At 55.5% G+C, this 19,122-nt stretch overlaps 2 protein-coding genes across 4 annotated transcripts in view; one reads left to right on the top strand and one right to left on the bottom strand.

Moving 5' to 3' along the window:
* The window catches only part of CARM1 (coactivator associated arginine methyltransferase 1), a 40,010-nt gene extending 25,219 nt beyond the window's left edge, over positions 1 to 14,791 (top strand). Inside the window, exons 1-15 of one of the 3 annotated variants that reach the window (XM_081077444.1) lie at positions 862 to 956; positions 1,345 to 1,464; positions 1,910 to 2,014; positions 4,176 to 4,286; positions 5,428 to 5,605; positions 7,549 to 7,639; positions 7,810 to 7,891; positions 11,227 to 11,312; positions 11,480 to 11,569; positions 12,067 to 12,204; positions 12,288 to 12,377; positions 12,463 to 12,575; positions 12,721 to 12,798; positions 13,073 to 13,141; positions 13,297 to 14,791. In XM_081077444.1, coding sequence (XP_080933570.1) covers positions 1,402 to 1,464; positions 1,910 to 2,014; positions 4,176 to 4,286; positions 5,428 to 5,605; positions 7,549 to 7,639; positions 7,810 to 7,891; positions 11,227 to 11,312; positions 11,480 to 11,569; positions 12,067 to 12,204; positions 12,288 to 12,377; positions 12,463 to 12,575; positions 12,721 to 12,798; positions 13,073 to 13,141; positions 13,297 to 13,439 — 1,437 coding nt within the window. In that variant the 5' untranslated portion in view covers positions 862 to 956; positions 1,345 to 1,401 and the 3' untranslated portion in view covers positions 13,440 to 14,791. Of the gene's footprint in view, positions 1 to 849; positions 957 to 1,344; positions 1,465 to 1,909; positions 2,015 to 4,175; positions 4,287 to 5,427; positions 5,606 to 7,548; positions 7,640 to 7,809; positions 7,892 to 11,226; positions 11,313 to 11,479; positions 11,570 to 12,066; positions 12,205 to 12,287; positions 12,378 to 12,462; positions 12,576 to 12,720; positions 12,799 to 13,072; positions 13,142 to 13,296 lie in introns of those variants that run through there. The other 2 variants (XM_081077442.1, XM_081077443.1) reach the window with 2 other exon arrangements.
* On the bottom strand, positions 13,570 to 18,991 carry YIPF2 (Yip1 domain family member 2). Its single transcript, XM_081077445.1, has 9 exons — positions 18,713 to 18,991; positions 18,214 to 18,359; positions 18,042 to 18,122; positions 17,003 to 17,090; positions 15,716 to 15,832; positions 15,466 to 15,632; positions 15,209 to 15,391; positions 14,989 to 15,120; positions 13,570 to 14,890 (listed from the first exon to the last, which is right to left on the bottom strand). The coding sequence occupies exons 1-8, from the start codon at positions 18,741 to 18,743 to the stop codon at positions 15,007 to 15,009; spliced, it is 927 nt and encodes a 308-aa protein (XP_080933571.1). The 5' UTR covers positions 18,744 to 18,991; the 3' UTR covers positions 13,570 to 14,890; positions 14,989 to 15,006.
* Between the last annotated feature and the right edge of the window lie 131 nt (positions 18,992 to 19,122).

Below are 19,122 nucleotides of genomic sequence, written 5' to 3'. Positions count from 1 at the left end.
ACCACCACTAATAACCTTTAAGAGTTGGTGTTGTCAACTCCTCTAGTCTTTTTCTACTCCGTGGATATTTATATTTTACTTTTTTTCTTTCATTCCTATCAGTTTTTAAAATTGTAACAGAGACGTAACAAAACAAATTTCCCTCTCTAACCCTTTTTGAGTGCCCAGTGGCATTAAGTATACTCACATTGTGCAGCTGTCACTACCGATTCATCTCCAGAACTTTCTCATCTTCCCAAACTCTGTCCCCATTAAATACTAAGTCCCCACCCGCCTCCCCTAGCCCTTGGCACCCACCATTCCGCTGTCTGTCTCTGCTTTTGTTCTGCTTTCTTATACTTGAGACAGTTAGTGGTCACCACGGTGTTAATAGAGTTCATTTGAAAGGCTGGCTACCATCCAGTCCTGCAGACCTGTGGCGATCGGTTCCCTGACGTGCTTCTCTGTGTCCACTCGGATCTGACCAGTCCTCTGTTGCAGGACACTGAGGTGGCGTCCCTTGAATCCACTGCTATGCGCAGACACTGCCGTGTGTCACTTGCACTTACTTGCTGGGGTGAATCCCAGAAGTCTGACGCCCTGGTCGGTGGGCTTATGCCCTGCAAAATTTTTGGCCACACAGCCATGTGGAGCACGTTCACCCACCTTCTTGTGTCAGCCACCAAGTGGCGGGTTTGGCTGCCCTTCTTTTCTTTAAGTTTCAACATTGCTTTTGGAAAAAAGAAATTGCCAAGTCACACATGCTCAACACAAGAAAGTCAGGATACACCGCTACATAGCAGGCCACTGGCCTATCTGAACCCTCCCACCCCTGAGACAGCCATGCGTGACCCGACTTCCCCCTTCCAGATTTCTGTTCCTTCTACAATATCCTGAAGGCCTGCCGGGGCCATACCCTGGAGCGGTCGGTGTTCAGCGAGCGCACGGAGGAGTCCTCCGCCGTGCAGTACTTCCAGGTGGGTACGTGCCGTCCCCAGCCAGGCCACTGCCACCCAGTGGCCCCCGGGAGGCCGCGCAGCACAGGGCAGGCCCCTCTGGGTTCACCTCCTGGCTCTGCCCCTTACTAGCCGTGTAACCTTGGGCAGGTTTCCTCCGTTTGCTGGACCTCAGTTTCTTCATCTGTGAAACAGATGCCAGGACCTGTGTAGGAGGGTTGCTGGAAGGACTTGAGTGCAGGTGAAGTTCAGGTGCACAGGCTTTTTTGAGTACTGGTAGCATAGTTAGAATGTACTGACCACGTAGGGCACGCCAGGCAGTGGTACAAGCGCTTTCACAGGTACAGAAGCACTTGAGCCCTCCCAACAACTCTAGGAGGTAAGTACTATTATTGTCCCCATTTTGCAGATGAGAAAACTGAGGCTCAGAGAGGTTAAGTGACTTGCTCCAAGTCACACAGCTATTATGCAACAGAGCCAAGATGGGAAGCCAGGCCTGCCTGATGCCAAAGCCTGTGCCCCTGCCCAGGTGCCACGCTGCCTCCCGATCGCCCGTTGTCTTACAGAGAGACCCCGCAGCACCTCGCCCGCCTGGCGCTCTGAGTCCTAGGGTTCTGTTTTGATCTACTCCACTTCTTTGGGGCCCCTAAGATGGGGCAGGTAGCCCCTGATCCCAGAACCCTGCCTGTGGCAAATCTTGAGTTCTCCTGGTGGCTTCCAGGTGCAGGTAGCATCCAGCTGTGTCCTTTGGCCACGGTGATGGTGGCGGTGTCCCTCCTGGGGGCTGCCTCTGGCTTCCCGGTCCCTCTCCCAGAGCAGCCAGCAGCTGCCAGTAGGGTCTGGGCTGGCAGAGGGGGTGCGGCCTCCTCAGTAGGTTTGTACCCAACGTGGGCCCTCCTCTGTCGAGGGCTGGCCAGGGCCTTGGTCGTTTGTGCCGCTGCGTGCCCTGTGCCATTGGCGTGTCTCTGTTCCAGTTTTATGGCTACCTGTCCCAGCAGCAGAACATGATGCAGGACTACGTGCGGACGGGCACCTACCAGCGTGCAATCCTGCAGAACCACACAGACTTCAAGGACAAGGTGAGCGGGACCTGCCCTGCCTCCCCACCTCTCCCTCACACCCCTTCCCTCAGGCTCCCAGCGCACCCCGCCACGGCACGTGCCTCTCTCTTTTACCTTTGCTTATGGATTTTATCTTTAATTTTTTCAGATTACAAAAGCAAAATGCACTTATCATACAAACTCCATCCAGCATGTACAAATATAGACATGCAAGGTCTCCGTTATTTCCCTCCGAAACAACCACTGCCCGATGTTTCCCACACGTGCCCCGGCATACGTATTTTAGAGTTCTTTAATCTTATTTATGTATGTACAGAATCAGATTATTCTACTACGTTCTCTTCCGGCAAAATACTTTTCTTCCCACCTAATGGTGTGTCTTGAGACATACTATCAAGTCACATGGATATAGTGTAACTACCTACTTATTTCTGTTGTTCCTTTAAATATCTTTTCAATATTACCAAGTAGTGTAAAGTGAGTGCTCAGTGTGGGTAAGTTCTGCGACTTTAAGGTGAAGTGATGTATGAGGAGATGAGTTTTATGCAGGCTAAGTGGTATAAACGGGAGTCAGGCTCCTACAGCATTTCGTCAATGTCGCAGTGAACGAGATTGAATGAAATCACGTTATTTGAGGACAGGCAGTATACTCATGAGCAGTGGAAAGAGCAGTACGGGGCACCTGTGTTCAGAAGTGAATGTTTATTCTCTTCTTTTCCCCCTTTGAACTAAATGGGAGCTTGTGTTTTTCTCGACTTATCTCTGGGGGCTCTCAGCATGGTCTGGGTGGATCTGCCTCATCCGTTGCCTTGGTTATACCCCCCCGAACATTGCTGAGAATTCCCTCAGGACTGAGCGCCCTGGGCCTCAGGGCTTGACCCCCACAACCTGGGAGGGTTCCGGGACACAGCAGCAGCCTCTCAGCACTGTCCTGGCGCCCCAAGCTTCCTGGTGTGTGCTGGTGTGTGCCGTGCTGGAGCAGTGCGTGGGGCCCGGCAATGGCACACTCCTTCAGCAGAGTACCTTCCAGCTCTCCCAGGACAGGGGTCCACTTACTGGTTCACCCTGAGTTCTGAGAGGCACCCTGAGGCCCTCCTGTCCGACTGTCCCCGTGCCCCTTCTGGGTGCTCACTCTGCCTGCTGCTGTGCCCAGAGCAGTTCTGCTTTCGAAAGCAGGTGCACATGACCACCAGGAACTTTTATCCAGGTTCCGCTAACACAGGAGCAATCAGAGAAATCCAGAATAAGCGATGCTCTACCATACACTAGCCTGGACTCTTCCAAGAGCCCACATCATGGGGGCCAGCAGCTCTTGAGACTGTGCCCAGCGGCCTCAGGGCTTGGGCAGCTCGCCTGCCCCAGCCCAGGCACTGGCTGCTTCTCTGGGCTGGGGTCAGCACGCAACTGGGAGATACTGTCATCAGCACCCCCAACACCCCCCTTTGAGGGCTGCAGAGTCCCCAGAAGGACACCTTTCAGCTGCCGAGCCAGTTTCTAGGGAGGGCCTGGCTGATTCAGAGGCCATGGAGCCTGTGGGCTTGGGGTTGTGTAGGCTTCCCCGGGGGCTCCTCCCAGGCTGTGGGGAAACCCTGAGGGGCCTGGGGTCAGAGGCTGCCCACCTCCTGCCCTCTGTGCGGACCTCAGTGGTCACATTGATGGGCTCAGAGGTGTCCTTCCCTTGTGAGCGCTCTTTCCCAGAGAAACTACAGGCTTACGTTTGACAGCCAGGTGTCCACTGTGCTACAGAGATAGTTCACAGCTCAACTAGTCCTTTTTTTTTTTTTTCTTTAAGGAGGGCACAGCTCACAGTGGCCCATGCGGGGATCGAACTGGCAACCTTGGTGTTATTAGCACCACGCTCTAACCAACTGAGCTAACCGGCCACCCCTCAACTAGTCCTTCTTGAATCGGGTCCAAGAGCATGTGATGGTCTTAACAGCCTAGCTGACTTCAGAAATCCTGTTCTACCATCTCCAGATCCAGAACCGGGGACCCCCGTGTACTCCAGGCCGCTCAGAAACCACGCTGTGGGCAGCTGCGCGTGCTGTGGGAGGCGGTCTGCAGGTCCCGGGTGCGCTCGGCGGCGTGGGTCTGCAGGAGCCCGGGCCTGGTGACGTGCACATCTGCGACCACCGCTGCTTGATCGGGGCTCCCTTCTCACTGGCCTCTCCTCCCTTAGATCGTTCTTGATGTTGGCTGTGGCTCTGGGATCCTGTCATTTTTCGCCGCCCAAGCTGGAGCGAGGAAGATCTACGCGGTAGAGGCCAGCACCATGGCCCAGCACGCAGAGGTCAGCAGCCCACGCGAGCCCAGCCTGTTCTCGTCCTGCAGCTGGTGCCCGCTCCAGCCTGGGGAAACTGGCCCTGCTGGGAGCCCCCAGATCCAGGGGAACCTGGAGACATCATTTCTCTACTTTGGTCTCTTGTCCCCAAAACCAAGTGGTTACAGGAGGGAGAGGCTTGCTGGACCTGAAGTGGTGTCCCCTCCATGACTGGTGGTCACCTGCTGGGTTCAGGGGACGTTTGGGGCTTTCAGAGGCTGGACAGCCTCGTGCTTCAGGGGACTGTGCAGTCACACTGACCAGGGTGGGATCTCAGCCCTGGCGAACGCCCCACCTCTCTGAACCCCACTTCCCACACTTGTGAAATATGAGTAACAACAGGGTTTCATGTCATTAGTTTAAGCTGTCATTTTGTTGTTGTTCCCTTTTGTCCTGAAACCTTCATTCAGAAGGTTCAAAACCTAAAAGCCACACAAGGGTGAACAGTGAAGGTGCTTCCTTCCCCACCCCTGGCTCCCAGTTGCGCAGCCCTGTCAGAGGGAGAGGGCAGCATCGTGAGTCTGCAGAGCTAGGGGGGCTCCTCCCCCGCCCGGCTCTGATGCAGATGGTAGCCCACCACCATCCTGCACGTGCTCTGCTCCCTTCCTGCTTGTTGCAGCTGTCGTCATGAAGCTTCCTTACCTTTCTAGTGGTCACAGAGCGTCCCTTTGCCTGGACGGACCACTTTTGTTTAGACGCAGACTATTATTGCCACTCAGGCTGCTTTCCAGTTCTTGCAGCACAGACAGATTCCATACTGAACTCATACACATGTCACCTCCCCTGTGCGACTGTGTGTGTAGGGCAGATTTCTAGCCCTGGAATTGCTGGGGTGGAAGGTGTGTCCCAGTTCGGTTTTGGTGGCTGTAGCAAAGCCTGCCATCCCCATCTCTCCTCCCATTAGTAGTTGGCATCAGGGGACCTGGAGCTGCAGCGGGGAAAGCCCTGAGGGAGGGCTGGGCCCGTGGTTGGTCACGGCCGTGGGTAGGGTGCCAGTGGAGGCAGAGGGACTTGGGTGGCTACATGTGGCTGGAGGCCCTCCTTCCCCTGGGGACGCATGGCAGGCGGCTGGCTCAGGGACCCTGTGACCCGGCAGCCTTCTTGCCTGCAGGTCTTGGTGAAGAGTAACAACCTCACCGACCGGATCGTCGTCATCCCTGGGAAGGTGGAGGAGGTCTCCCTCCCCGAGCAGGTGGACATTATCATCTCGGAGCCCATGGGCTACATGCTCTTCAATGAGCGCATGCTCGAGAGCTACCTCCATGCCAAGAAGTACCTGAGGCCTGGTGGTAAGTGTCCCTGCCGGCCCTGGGGCCCCCGTGGGGAGCCCCTGGCAGCTGCTCAGTGGGCACAGTGGTGGTTCAGTGCCCTGGGGTGCTAAGGGCATTGGGGCCTTGGCCCTGCCCCCCACAGTTCCCCTCCCCAGCCGGCTGTGCCTTGGGAACCCTGGGCCCCAGACAGCCCACATGTCCATCTGCCAGTTTACCTGGTCAGGGTACAGAGGGGCTGCCCTCAGGTCCGCTGAGAGCCTCCGGGCTGCCTCCCATCTCGTGCCTTGCCTGGTGTCCCGGGAAGGTGGCAGGTGCGGAAGGTGTTCTGTGGTGGGCACAGAGGAGCTGACGGGTCGCCTTCCTTCCCAGCCCTGTCCCCTGGCCTTCAGCCGGACAGGCCCCTGTGCTCTTCTGGGCCAGGGAGATAGGGTGGGGGTCGGTGTGTAGCGGGGGCAGCTGTCTGGCATGCCACCTGTGGCTCCTGTTTGTGTCACTGCCTGGACATGGACAGTGGGGTATGGACAGTGCTCCTGGGTCATCAGATAACTGTTTGTACCTGCCTATCAGTCCCGGGGGTCTGCGCCTGGCTCTGAAGGTCTGCTCGTGTGTCCATTTTTCAGTTTGGATGTGTGTTTTTGAGTATTTCTATACAAACAAGGGTGTGTGTGTGCATGTGTGCGTGTGGCACAGGAGTACCTGGCCAGGACATTGGTGGGAAGCCAGGGGACGGTGTCCTCATGGAGGGTAGAGGTGGTTTAGTCTGCGGGAAGTGCCCACTTTGGTCCTCCAGTCTTCCTGGATCCAGGCTGCAGGGACCTGCCTCAGGCCCCACTCCTGGATTTCCCACGGCCGTGTCCTATGTCTCCTGTCCTAGGTGTAAGTGTGGGAAGCCAGGCTGCCCAGGGCGGGGGTTGTCTGTACCCACTTTCCTCCCATTGTGCCCATTAGGTGGCTAAGCCTGGCGAGGGGTGGAGGCCCTGGCAGAGTAGTTCTTTCTTATGGGACATAAGGACGGACAGGAGTCAGGCTCTCTGCTCAGCTGCACACCCCCCCCCCTGCCCCGGCCACTGTCAGGTAGCCCGGGACCAGCGCTGACCCCTGTCCACCGGATGAGTGTGGCTTCCTTCCATCTCAGGACGCGCCCCTTTAGGTGCCGTCAGGGCTGGGGCACTTTCCCATGATGTCGCCAGGGGTCCTGCAGACTCCTTGGCAGGTGGCCCCACAAGTGTCCTCTGGACCAGAGTGGAACAGCTCTCCTCCCTGCCTGATTCCTGCTAGTGCCTCGGCCCTCTCCCTGTAGAGGGGGAGGGAGGAAGGCCCACAAACCTGAGGCCAGGTGACTCGGCGCCTGGGCTTCCCTAGGGAGCCCCGTATCTCCGTGCTGCTGGCCCTGACTCACCTGTTCCTTGGGCCACGCACATGGAGACCCTGCCCCGCTCCCCTTTCAGGCCATGGGCCAGACAGGGTGGCCAAGCTTTCCACCTTCCTGCCAGAGCCGGTCCCAGCCGCGGGGATGCAGCTGACCCCCTTCCCCGCCTCCAGCCTCAGCTAAGGCCCCAGTACTATAGTCTGGGGCTCAGCTTCACTCTGTCCAGGGCCCCTGCTTCACTTTCTCAGGCTAAGATGCCGGTGCAAGAGGCACTGCTGGCTTATGGAGCAGGGCCCTGGAGGCGTGGTCGCACCCTGGGCCCCACTTGCTTACCCCTGAAACTAGTGGGTAACTTCCTGTCTCAGCCATAGAGATGGGACATCAGGACAGGCCCAGCTGACTGTCCAGGTTTAGTGAGACGGTGCATGTCAGTGCTCGTCACGGCCGCCGACAGAGTAGGTGCCCAGTACCTCTGTCACACGAACTCATGAATGAATGAGGGACTGGGAAGGGGGTTCTGGGGCCCTCTGGAGGCTCTGCCGGGCCTTCGGGATGCCCCACCATGACACCAGCACCCCTCCCTGCCTCCCAGGAAACATGTTCCCTACCATTGGTGATGTCCACCTCGCGCCCTTCACAGATGAACAGCTGTACATGGAGCAGTTCACCAAGGCCAACTTCTGGTGAGTGCCCGTGTGGGGCCTTCTCAGGGGTGGCCCCGCCTCTTCCCCCCTTCTCAGTAGGACTGCAGGACAGGGACAGGACGGGGGCCAGCTGGGAGAGAAGGCAGGCTGCCCCAGCTGGCTCTCCTGCTCTGGTGACCTTGCCGTGGGGGGGCGGGGGCTTTCTGCAGGTACCAGCCATCCTTCCACGGAGTGGACCTGTCGGCCCTTCGAGGCGCCGCTGTGGACGAGTATTTCCGGCAGCCTGTGGTGGTGAGTGGGGCAGCTAGGCTGCTGTCGCATTAGCACTGGGGATGGCCCTTCTCGGCGGTGATGGGTCGGGGGCACAGGCTTTCCTTCAGGCCTCGTACAAGCTGTGCAGCCCTAGGGAATCCACTTTCCTTCTCTCAGCTCTCACTTCTGCCCCTGCACAGAGCTCTCTCACAGAGACGTCAGGAATAACGTGAGAGGCATGTAGAGGGCTCAGCACACAGTAAGCATACAGTACATGTGAACTGTTACTAGATGAATTGGTCCTTGGTCAACTGATTTTATTTGATTGACTTTAATTATTGAGATTTTTGAACTGATTATATAGACCTATGGTTAAAAATCAAAAAAGTAAGTGTGAAGCCTCCCGACTCCTGTCCCCAGACACAGTTCCGCTTCCTATTGGCAAACAGTATTTCTTGTATCTTTCCAGAAGTTTTATACGTAAATGCGTGTGTGTGCGTAAACCTTTCTTTCTCAAAATATATATATAGCATAATCAATATACTGTTCTTACTTTGTGGTCAGAGAACATACACTGTATGATACTAGTCCTTTGAAATTTGAGAGTTGCTGTATGCCCAGTATATGGTCTCTTGGTTTATGTTCTGTGTGTACTGAGAAAAATGTGTATCAATCACTTGTTGAGTGCAGAATTATATTACTGTCAATTAATTCACATTTGTTAATATGTTGGTCAAATCTTCTGTCTCTAGTGATTTTTCGATCTCCTTTTCCTATCTATCAGTGATTGTAGGTTTAGTTTCCGATTTAGTTCTGATAGGTTTTGCTTTATATTTTTGGACACTACATTATTAGGTACGTACAAGTTTAGGATTATTATATCTTCCTGTTGGATTGATCCTTTTGTCATTATTAAAAATGGCTCTTTTTATCTTGAGTGGTATTTCTTGCCTTAAAGTCTATTTTTTTTCTGATAGTGGTTCAGCTACTCTGGCTTTATTTTGGTTAATTTTTGTATAATATATATTTCTCTGCCTTTCTACTTTCAGCCTTTTGTGTTCTTATTAAGGGTTGTCTTACGTAAGTAGAATATATTTGGGATTTGTTTTTGAACTAGATTAATGTTTTCTGTCTTTCAATTAAAATATTTAGACCATTTACATTTACTGTGAATACTGCTCTTTATGGGTATAAATCTGTCATTTTACTGTTTTTCTATTTATCCTGTTTTTGTTTTTAATTCTTTTCTTGCCCTCTTTTGTTTTAATATAGTCTATATTATTGCTTTCTCCTCTTGAAGTCTTTCACTATTTTCGAGAGATTCTTGGGCCGTATCTTTTTTTTTTTTTGTATCTCTTTTAAATATACCTCCACACCATTCTCTTTCTTCTTCCAGGATTCTAATTATATGTACATTAGACCTTTTCATCATGTCTCAGATGAGTCTTACACTCTGTTCTATGTTTTCCATCCTTTATTCTCTCAAATGCATCATTTTCCTATTTTCTACTGATCTACCTTCCAGTTCTAATCCTCTCTTCGCTATGTCTAATCTGATTTTCTAATTCTTAATTTCTGTTCTAGAATTTTATTTGGCTTATTTTTTATTATTTCAGTTCTCTGTGAAATATTTTCACCTTTATTCTTGCACATATTAATTATAAGTCTTTGATCACTTTTAGTATCTGGCTAAGTATTAAGTGTATTTCTGTTGTTTCATTCTCTTGGTTGTTTGTTCTCATCCTTTGGTTCTGTCTCTTGGTGTCTGGTCATCCATCGCCAGAATGAGAAATTATAGAGGTTCTGGATGATGTTTTTCCTTCCAAGGATTTGTTTTCTTTGGGCAGTTAGCCATATGGACACATCACCTTGGTCCTGTCATGCGCTTGAGATATTTATTGGTTGCTTTTCAGACTTTACTTGGCTGGTATATTTCCTGGCTTCCCTATAGGGCAGTGTTTCTCAAAATTTTGGTCTCAGGACCCCTTCACATTGTTAAAAATGGAGGATCCCAAAGAACTTTGGTTTAAGTGTGTTGTATATATTGATTACTGTCAATATCTATGGGTATTAAAAACTAAGGCCAAGAAATTTAAAAATATTCATTTAATTAACATAAATAGTATTTTTAAGAAAAAACTATTTTCCAAAACTTTTCAGCAAGAATAGTGGGTTTTTAAAGATTTGCAAATCTTTAATATCTGGCTTAACAGAAGATGGTTGGATTCTGCTTCTGCATTCCTTTGCTGCGATATCACAGGTGAGCGAATGAATGGAAAAGCCAGAAAACATCTGAGTTTTATTATGTAAATAGTTTTGACTTTGAGGGTGCTCAGTCTGGAAGGCACCACTCCTGGAGAACCAGGGCTTTAGGCAGAAGCCTTCAGTGGTCTCAGTGAGCCTGGGGGTTCCCAGAGCCCCTCATTCCAGCTTTCCAGCACCAATACTACTGAGCCTTTCCTTGGCTTTTTAGCGTCTTAGAAGTGGTCTTCTGTTTGGTGTCTTGGCCTCTAACCCGCACCCCGTACACAACTCACGACTTGGCAAATGCCACACACGATGTGAAATCGCATACAGAACGTCCATCTTGCATTTCCGCATTTCCCTTTTCTTTTAACTCTTGGCCCCTTGAGTCCCAACTACCTTGGTAACCTGGAACCCCCACTTTGCTTTCCCCATGTAGGGAGGCTCCTGAATAGTCCCACCCCAAGGGGGAAAGGCACAGGCCAAAAAGCATCTCCTGTCTCTCTAGGCTCTTGGCCCCCAAAGCTGTGGCTGCTGCAGTCGCTTTCCAGTGCTTTCAAACAACTGGGATTTTCTCTCTGTATTTTATTCGGCTCATAGAGTTCTTGGCCAGAATGTTACTAGTCTGATAGAAAATCTCCATCGTAGCTGGGAATGGACATCAGCACACAGTTTTCTTAACTTGGTTTTTTGTGGACTTGCTTCACAATTTATCTCGGAGATCTTTCCCCATCTGTTCATAAAGAGCCTCTTCGTTCTTTTGTATGTGTGCACAGCCTTTTATGGATGGGCCATCGTTGATTTAATTAGAGGATTTCTAGTGCGTCACACTCTACACAGTCTCATTATGCGTGAGTTTGTACATGTGCATATCTACCCCTAGGTTAGACTCCTGGAAGTGAAACTGCCATGTTTTAATCCGTATGAACGCTTGTCATTTTGAGAGCTGTCACCTAATTGTCCTCCATGGCGTACCTATTCATTCTTCCCAGTATGGTTGAGAAGGGCGAACTGTTGAATGGCTGCTGAATGGCCTAGAGGCCATAGCCACACTCGAGGAGAGGGCAGGGCTCTCCCTTGCCTCGCTGGCCCCGAGCCTGAAGCCAGATCACCCCTATGGTCTCTCCCAGGACACATTTGACATCCGGATCCTGATGGCCAAGTCTGTCAAGTACACAGTGAACTTCTTAGAAGCCAAAGAAGGGGATTTGCACAGGTACCAGCCCCCGTGCCCCTCCTCTCGGGCCACTGCTGGCTCCCATAGGCGTCCTGCTGCCCCCGGGCAGGTGGGCGGGCGGGGTCCAGGACTGCGCACTGCCCACCCCTCTGCTCTCCTAGCAGCCCGTTCGGCTTCCCCGGCAATCACGGCCCTTTGCCTTCCAGGATAGAAATCCCATTCAAATTCCACATGCTGCATTCCGGGCTGGTTCACGGTCTGGCTTTCTGGTTTGACGTCGCATTCATTGGCTCCATGTGAGTGCAACAGAGCAGAGCATGCTGCCCCCGGCCCCCCAGGCCTTCCCTGCAGCTGTGATCCACAGGCCTGGCTGCTTTGGAAGCTGAGCTGGGGGCTGGGAGGGCAGCACGCGACCCCTCCAGATTCCCCGTCCCCTCCAAAAGGCAGTGAGAGCTTGCCTTTGAGCCAGAGGTGGTTGTGGGAGGGGAACGTGTCTACCCTGTTCTGAGTGACTGTCCTTCACGGGGCCTGGTCTGTCTCTTGGCACAGATGTCGCTGGACGGGCACCCATGGCTGGTTCCCCGTGTGTGTGTGTGTGTGTGTGTGTGTGTGTGTGTGTGTGTGTGTGTGTGCGCGCGTGCACGCGCAGCTGGGGCTGCCTGCGTGGCCAGCCTCTTAGCTGCAGGGCCCCAGGGGACCCCCGTCAGAGGCAGACACCTGGGGAGAGACAGCTGAAGGTACACAGGGCAGCAGCTCCAGCCCGGTAAAGCACATGCCTGTCCCTGCTCGGCAGAATGACCGTGTGGCTGTCCACGGCCCCGACAGAGCCCCTGACCCACTGGTACCAGGTCCGGTGCCTGTTCCAGTCACCACTGTTCGCCAAGGCCGGGGACACGCTCTCAGGGACATGTCTGCTTATTGCCAACAAAAGGTGTGAGCTGCCGCCCAGGGCTGGGGGAGGCAGGGGGCCGGCGCCCAGCAGCTCATGGCCGCTCTCCCCTGCCCTTTCCACAGACAGAGCTACGACATCAGTATTGTGGCCCAGGTAGACCAGACGGGCTCCAAATCCAGTAATCTCCTAGATCTGAAAAACCCCTTCTTCAGGTACGATGGGTCCTTGGCCTGCGTGGGGGGCGCCTTCCTGGCCCACAGCCCCTCGGCCCTGCCCATGGGTCCATCTCTGCCGCAGATACACAGGCACGACACCGTCGCCCCCGCCTGGCTCCCACTACACGTCCCCTTCGGAGAACATGTGGAACACGGGCGGCAGCTACAACCTCAGCAGTGGGATGGCCGTGGCTGGTGAGGCCCCCGTGCGGGTGGGTGGCAGCAGGGCCACTTCCTGGTCACACCTGCCTGCGCTCCCAGGGCAAAGCTGGCAGTTCTGGCCCCACACCCCCGCCCAGGACCCTGTCCCCTCCCCTGACGCCTCCGTCTTTGGGCACAGGGATGCCGACCGCCTATGACCTGAGCAGTGTTATCGCCGGTGGCTCCAGCGTGGGCCACAACAACCTGATCCCTCTAGGTGAGTACCCCCAGGTCTGGGTGCGGGGGGCTGCCCCCCAGGACGGCCTGGGAACTTGGGCCTCTGTATCACCGTCGCCGTTATCCTTTTCCTCTTCCTGGGGCTCCTGGCTGAGGTCCTCCATTCTTCTCTGCCTCGCTCTGCCGCCACTGCGCCCACCCTCTGCACCCTGGTGTGAAATCGCGAGTGGCAGCGCCACTGTGGGCAGAACGTGGGCTGGGGCTGGCCGGGGGCGGTGACGCCGTCTCCCTTCCTTCCTCCCTCTGCTGCGCAGCCAACACGGGGATTGTCAATCACACCCACTCCCGGATGGGCTCCATAATGAGCACGGGGATTGTCCAAGGTAACGAGGGAGTGGGTCCCGCGGGTGTGAGCGCTCTGACCGCCGGGCCACCCACCCGCCCTCTCGCCTGCTCTCTCTCTCCCTCTGACTCTGCTGTGGGGCTGGGCGGGCGAGGGGACAGAGCCAGCCCTCAGTGTCTACGCCTCGCCCCACAGGCTCCTCCGGCGCCCAGGGCAGCAGTGGCGGCAGCTCCAGTGCCCACTATGCGGTCAACAGCCAGTTCACCATGGGTGGCCCCGCCATCTCGATGGCCTCGCCCATGTCCATCCCAACCAACACCATGCACTATGGGAGCTAGGTCCCTGCAGTGGGGAATGGACTGACAGCACCAGGAAACCAAATGAAGACCCTGCCCACCCACCCCTCCGCCCAGGCGGCTTTCACCCCTGTACTGGAGAAGCCGAAACACCGGTCACAGCCTCTTTGCTATGGGAACTCGGACACTTTTTTACACAATGTTGCCGCTACCACCCTCACCCTACGCCCACCCACATCTTGGCCCTCCATCCAAATATGGCGTGTCGCTGCCATGTTTTACAGAAGATCATGTCGTGGGAGCCCTGTTTCCCTCTCCTGCCCTCCACCCTGACCTGGGGTTAACATCGCCCCCAACAGGCGTGTCCAGGCCTGACAGCTGTGGGCCCTGTGGGGAGCAGCTGCCACCCCGTCCCCGGGCGCCTGCCCCGCTCGCCTGTCTCCAGTGGGAAAGCAGTCCTGGCCAGGCAGGGCCTTCCCTTCAACTACCAGGCCTTGGTCACGATGGGCGTGACATGCTGCTTTTTTTAATTTTATTTTTTTACGAAAAGAACCAGTGTCAATTCACAGACCTTCTGAGAAACCAGGCCGGCCGGGCCGAGCCAGCATCCCCTCCCCAACTCAGAGGTTAGTGGTGAGGGGTGGCCCTGCCGGATCTTCAGGACGGGGTGGGGCTGGGCCTGTGCAGCCCCACAGCCCCTCCCACAAAAGGGTTCACCTCACACTTGAATGTACAACCCACCCTGGCTGTCGGGAAGGCCCTCCGTCCTTGGCCCCTGCCTCTTGCTGCTGTCCTTCCCCAAGTCCCTGCGGGTCCCCCACCCCCAATAAGAGCTAGAACAGGCAGGCCTGGATGGGGAGGGTCACTGTCAGTCGCTGGGGGCAGACACAGAAACCTCAAGGATCTGTCATGGAAGGCGTCCTTTTCCTTGTAGCGAAAATTAGGCCTGTGTATTTCCCTCCATATTTGTAGATGTTTCAGTCCCTACTATAATGATGGCATTTTGGTCCCTTCCCAGCCTGGGAAGGGACCTTGCAGGGACCTTTCCCTCCAAAAAATAGAAAAAACAAAATAAATAAGGAAATGTATGTTTCAGCACAGGCAATTTTCTTCTACTTCTGCCCCCCGCCCTGATTCTAACATCCCCAGACTTGGATGTGGTGGAGCTGAGGTCAGGCCCTACGAACTGGGCACGCTGGGAAGGGTGGGCACAGTGGAGGCTAGGGTGGCCCTGTCTGCTCTCCTGCCTGTCCTGTTGGGGAAAGCAGCATGCGCAGTGGGCGGCCTGCGGGCTGACAGCTGCACTGGACGCTCCCTGCTCAGCCACCCCTCTCCCACCTTTATATAAATTCTCTGAATCACCTTTGCATAGAAAATAAAAGTGTTTGCTTTGTAAGAAAAGTGTGGAAAGTAGCAGAGTGATCTCGAAGTGTCAAGGGAGCCTTCAGTCATCGTTGGGGGGCAGGCAGGCAAGGACATCCCTCGTGTTGGACCTGAAAAAGAGAAACTAGCAGTGACCCTGTGACTTCTCACTTGGAGGGGAAGGAGAAGGCCGGCAGCCCCTCAGCCTCAGCTGGAAACAGTTCCTTACCTGTAGGCTCGTGCCTTCCTAGGTCACCATGGTCCTTGGTGAGGTGGATGCCAGGAGTGTATTTGGGGACAGAGAGATGACCTGGGGTGGAGGTGCTATGTTCTCCGGAGGCAGTGGCTGGAAGAAATAAAACTGAACCGAGACGCCCTGGGGTCAGCGTCGGGGCCAGCAAGCTGACCCCCAACCCCAAGGCCCAGCTGTGACCACCCCAGACCGGTACCTTACAGCCCACGGCCAGGAGGGCATGGAGCAGCACGACGGCAGACAGCAGCACAGCGGCCACCAACCTGGTGTCCTCGCGGACGACGGGCCAGAGGGTGAAGACCAGGCCAGAGGCTGACAGGGCCAGAGCCAGCGCCCCAAAGAGCCACTGCAGCCACGGGACAGGGATCAGCCACAAGACCTGGGGGCGACATGGCAGCTAGCTACAGGTATCTCCACGGCACCTGCCCCCCGCCCCCCGAGGGCCGCACTCACCACGGTGGGGATGAAGACAAAGAGGGAGTAGCCATAGACGCACACGGTCTCCAGGAAGGTGTACGGCCCCATGCGCTCCCGGACGCCCTTGCGCCACCGCAGAAAGCCCCAGAGTGCCAGCGGCACCAGCCAGGCGTAGCAGTAAATAGAGATGCCAGCCACCGTCACTGCAGGGCAAGGCGGGCAGTCATCCCCGGAGCCTCGCGCCCGCCTCGTTCCCGCGGGGCTGTGCCTTGCCTGCTCTGCTTACCTTTGTGGAACTGGGGGCTGTAGTGGATGGAGGGGTCCTTCCTCTGCGCCAGCACCAGGGTCAGGTTGCCGGTAATGGCCAGGACAAAGGCCAGTGTGGCGCAGATCCAGAAAGGGCCTGCGGGTGGGGTGCGATCAGGGTCCCAGGCCCAGAGCTCCTAGGACAGCTGACTTGCCCTGTTTCGTCCCAGCCTCTTCCCAAGCTCTGGGCTGTCTCCACCCCAACTAACAGCTCACATCCATGACAACCTGGTGGCTGAATCCAGTGCTGGCTCTCAGTCCTCACTTTTCTTGGCCTTTCAACAGTGCCGTAGCTGATCTTCCCTCCTTCTGGAAACACTCTCCACATTCTTGGCTTCTGTCTCATGTCACCGGCAATTCCTCAAACTCTTCGATACCCTGACTTCTTTAACAATAGGGAGCCGGCTGGGCCCAGTTCTCGGCCCCCTCCATCTGTATTCACCCCTCGCATGACCTTGTTCAACCTCAGGCTTTGTGCCACCTCTGGGGGGATGACTCCCAAACGTCTCAAGTCCAGGCCTCTACCCTGAATCTTGGGTTTATAGTCCGTGTTTCCACATGTGCATTTCCTCCTCCACGCTCGCACTTGCCTCTCAAACCTACCCAGCTTTTCCCATCAATAAATTCCACCCTGGGTGTCGTCCGTGGCTGTTCTCTGGCCATCCCACACCGCGTGGGTCAGCAAATCCCATCAGCTCTACCGTCAAGACACAGGCCCAAATCCAAGCACTCCCTCCCCTGGAGCTGGGCCCCAGCACCATCCCACAGCTGAACCAGGGCTGCCAGCCTTGCCCTTCACAGTGGCCAGAGGGCACCTGAGCACTGAAGTAAGATCCCTTCTCACTGAAGCTTAGGAGGCCTGTGCCATCTGTCACCCTGATGGCCTCCTGGCAGGTCACTCTGCTCCAATGACAATAGTGCCCTGCAGTTCAGGTGTGTTTTGGCCACAAGGCCTCATGCCCCTTCTGGAGTGTTCTTCCCCTAGATCTCCCCACCCCCCAACCCTGACACCAACAAGGCTCATTCCCTCGCCGTCCTCAGAGGGCCCTTCCCTGAGCAACCCATGCAAAGTGGCAACTCTCATCCTCTACACCAGCTGCTTCTCTTCCTGCACATGGCTCTCTGCAATCGTTTTGTCTGTCACCCTGCACAGTAGAAGTTCCACGCTCTCCGTGAGTGATTCTGTTTTCTTCTCAGCTGTATTCCAGGGCCTGGCACTCAGTTCCCAGTTGCTGAATGAATAATTGAATGAGCTGAAAGCACTCACCATACAGGTCTGGCCGATTCCGCAGATGGTGCCGTACAAAGTTGTGGCCGGGTCTGGGCAACAACGAGCCTTTGATCCGGTCGAGAACCTGCAGGCGAGGCCGGGGCCCAGGATGGAAGCCTGCCAGGGCTCCCCACCACCCACAGAGGAAAGGGGCCAAGCTCCTCCCGACCTTACAGGCTTTCTGTTGCCCCCCCACACCCCTCTCCATACCGCTTGAAAGGAATCAGTTCTTCCCTCTGGGATTGTAATGGGCTGTTCCCATGGCCTGGAGCCCCTTCCCCTGGCCAGACCCCACTCAGTATCCCAGTGCTCCATTACTCTGAAGGCCTCCTGGGCCTGCCATCTTCCTCGCTAGGCCGCCCTTGCTGCCTCTTCTAACCCCGGTAAGGTCAGTCAACAAGTCCTGAGTATTCTCCTTCCCACATGTCTCTCCAACAGGTTTCCTGCGCTAACCCTGGCTGCTTATCTTCCCCCCTGGCCTGGGGCCTCTGATCCACCTTCCACGTTGCGTATCAGCTCGTTCCACTCAGTCTTCTGCTCTAGACCCATGACTCTCCAGCACTCAGGATAAAACCCAAGCTCCTTAACACAGCTAATAAGGCCCTTTGTGATCTGGCTTCTGCCTCCCTATCCCCCACTTCTCTCTCCAAACAGACCTAGTTCATGCCTCTGTCATCTTTTGATCCTCTGTATGTGATGTCCCCTGTGCCTGGAACATACTTCAGCTTCCTTCTACTCTGCCCTGACAAGTCTTCCCTTTCCTTTACGTCCCAGCAAATCCCTCACCTCCTCCAGGAGGCCTTTCTCTAACCTACCATATCACGCACATCCCGTGTTTCCAAAAGCCCCAGTCATCACGTCATAACCTTATAGCGTCATGATCCTCACAGTGCACCCGTTCCGTCTGCTACCCCGGGTGCAAGCTCTGGTTCTCCACACGTGTATCTCCAGCAACTTGCCCCGGGGCACAGAAGTGCTCAGTACGTAGTAGCGGGACCCTAAGCGTGGCCGTCCCACCGAGGTTCCTGGGCCTGACCTGTGAGGTGTCCACGTCAAAGAAGCTCTGATAGTAGTCAAAGGTCCAGAATCCGGGCTGCTGCTGCTCCTCCTGCAGAAGCTGCACAGTGCGGGCTTTCAGAGCCTGCCCTTCCAGCCGGGGTCAGGCGGGGGCTGGATGCAGGCGGGGCACAGGGATTTATGTGACTCACCGAAGTCTTGTCACTTTCCTCCACCTCGTCCTCAGCTCCCAAGCCCACAGCCACCGCCACGTGCCCCTGTGGGGTCAGCTGGTCACTTCTGCTGCTGGTGGCCGCATCTGGGGTCTCGGCCAGCAGATTGGTGGCTTCCTCGAACTCTGCCGAGAATAAATATGGGCCACAGGCGTGTGTGTGAGGTCAAGACAATTTGGTTTGGTCCACTGCTCACCTGGGGTCATCCCAGGGTCTCCCCAACTCGGGGCCTGGGCAGCTGCCTCAATTCTGGGGAGCAGGAAGGTGTGTCCTCTCACTCCTGACAAGGGGCTGCAAGTGAGCGCTGGTCCTGGACGGGGCGGGGCGGGGTCGTGGCCTGGGTTTGAGGTCCGAGTCCAGGGCTGGAGTGGGCTTTGAGTTAGGGCTCGGTTTCATGCCTGGAGTCGGGGTTGACACCAGACTGCGGCTCCTGTTAGGTATGGACAGCAGGTTCTGGCCAGGTCGCAGCCGCACTCACCATGGAAGGCTAGTTCGTCGGCCGCTGCCATGGTCGCCCAGGGGCATCACCGCACCGCGCTCTGAGCACAGAGGCCAAGCAGGCCCGCCCGCAATCCCACGCGGCACCCTTCGTGGAGTCAGCCCCGAGCCGGGCCTGGCGGCTAACCGCACTCACCCGGGCGTGAACTCGCCGTCCGTGCCCCACAGGCGCAACACCCCCTCTTTACCTGAGGCCGTCTCAGCTCGCGTGGCCAGGGGTTTTTGCGCCTGCGCGGCCCGCCTACCCGTCAATCAATCCAGCTCGGCCCAGAGAGCAACATCCGGAGCCTGTCCGTTTTCTATCTTCTTCCGATGGGAAACCACTTCCGGCAATTTTAGCGCTTGCGCAGATAAGACTGCCCGGACCATTTACTTTAACAGTTGGCGTTT

Source organism: Rhinolophus hipposideros (genome assembly GCF_964194185.1).
Source record: "Rhinolophus hipposideros genome assembly, chromosome: 16".
NCBI lineage: Eukaryota > Metazoa > Chordata > Mammalia > Chiroptera > Rhinolophidae > Rhinolophus > Rhinolophus hipposideros.
The sequence above is the reverse complement of the archived record's forward strand: the minus strand, read 5'-3'. Positions and strand labels throughout refer to the sequence as shown.

What these genes read in the sequence shown, in the direction of transcription:
- YIPF2 (XM_081077445.1), bottom strand. Translation starts at nt 18,743, where the DNA reads ATGGCAGCGGCCGACGAACTAGCCTTCCATG. An exon ending in GAATCGGCCAGACCTGTATG is followed by an intron (nt 15,833 to 17,002) that starts GTGAGTGCTTTC and finishes CCCCACCCGCAG; the next exon opens with GCCCTTTCTGGATCTGCGCC. An exon ending in CAGCCCCCAGTTCCACAAAG is followed by an intron (nt 15,633 to 15,715) that starts GTAAGCAGAGCA and finishes CTTGCCCTGCAG; the next exon opens with TGACGGTGGCTGGCATCTCT.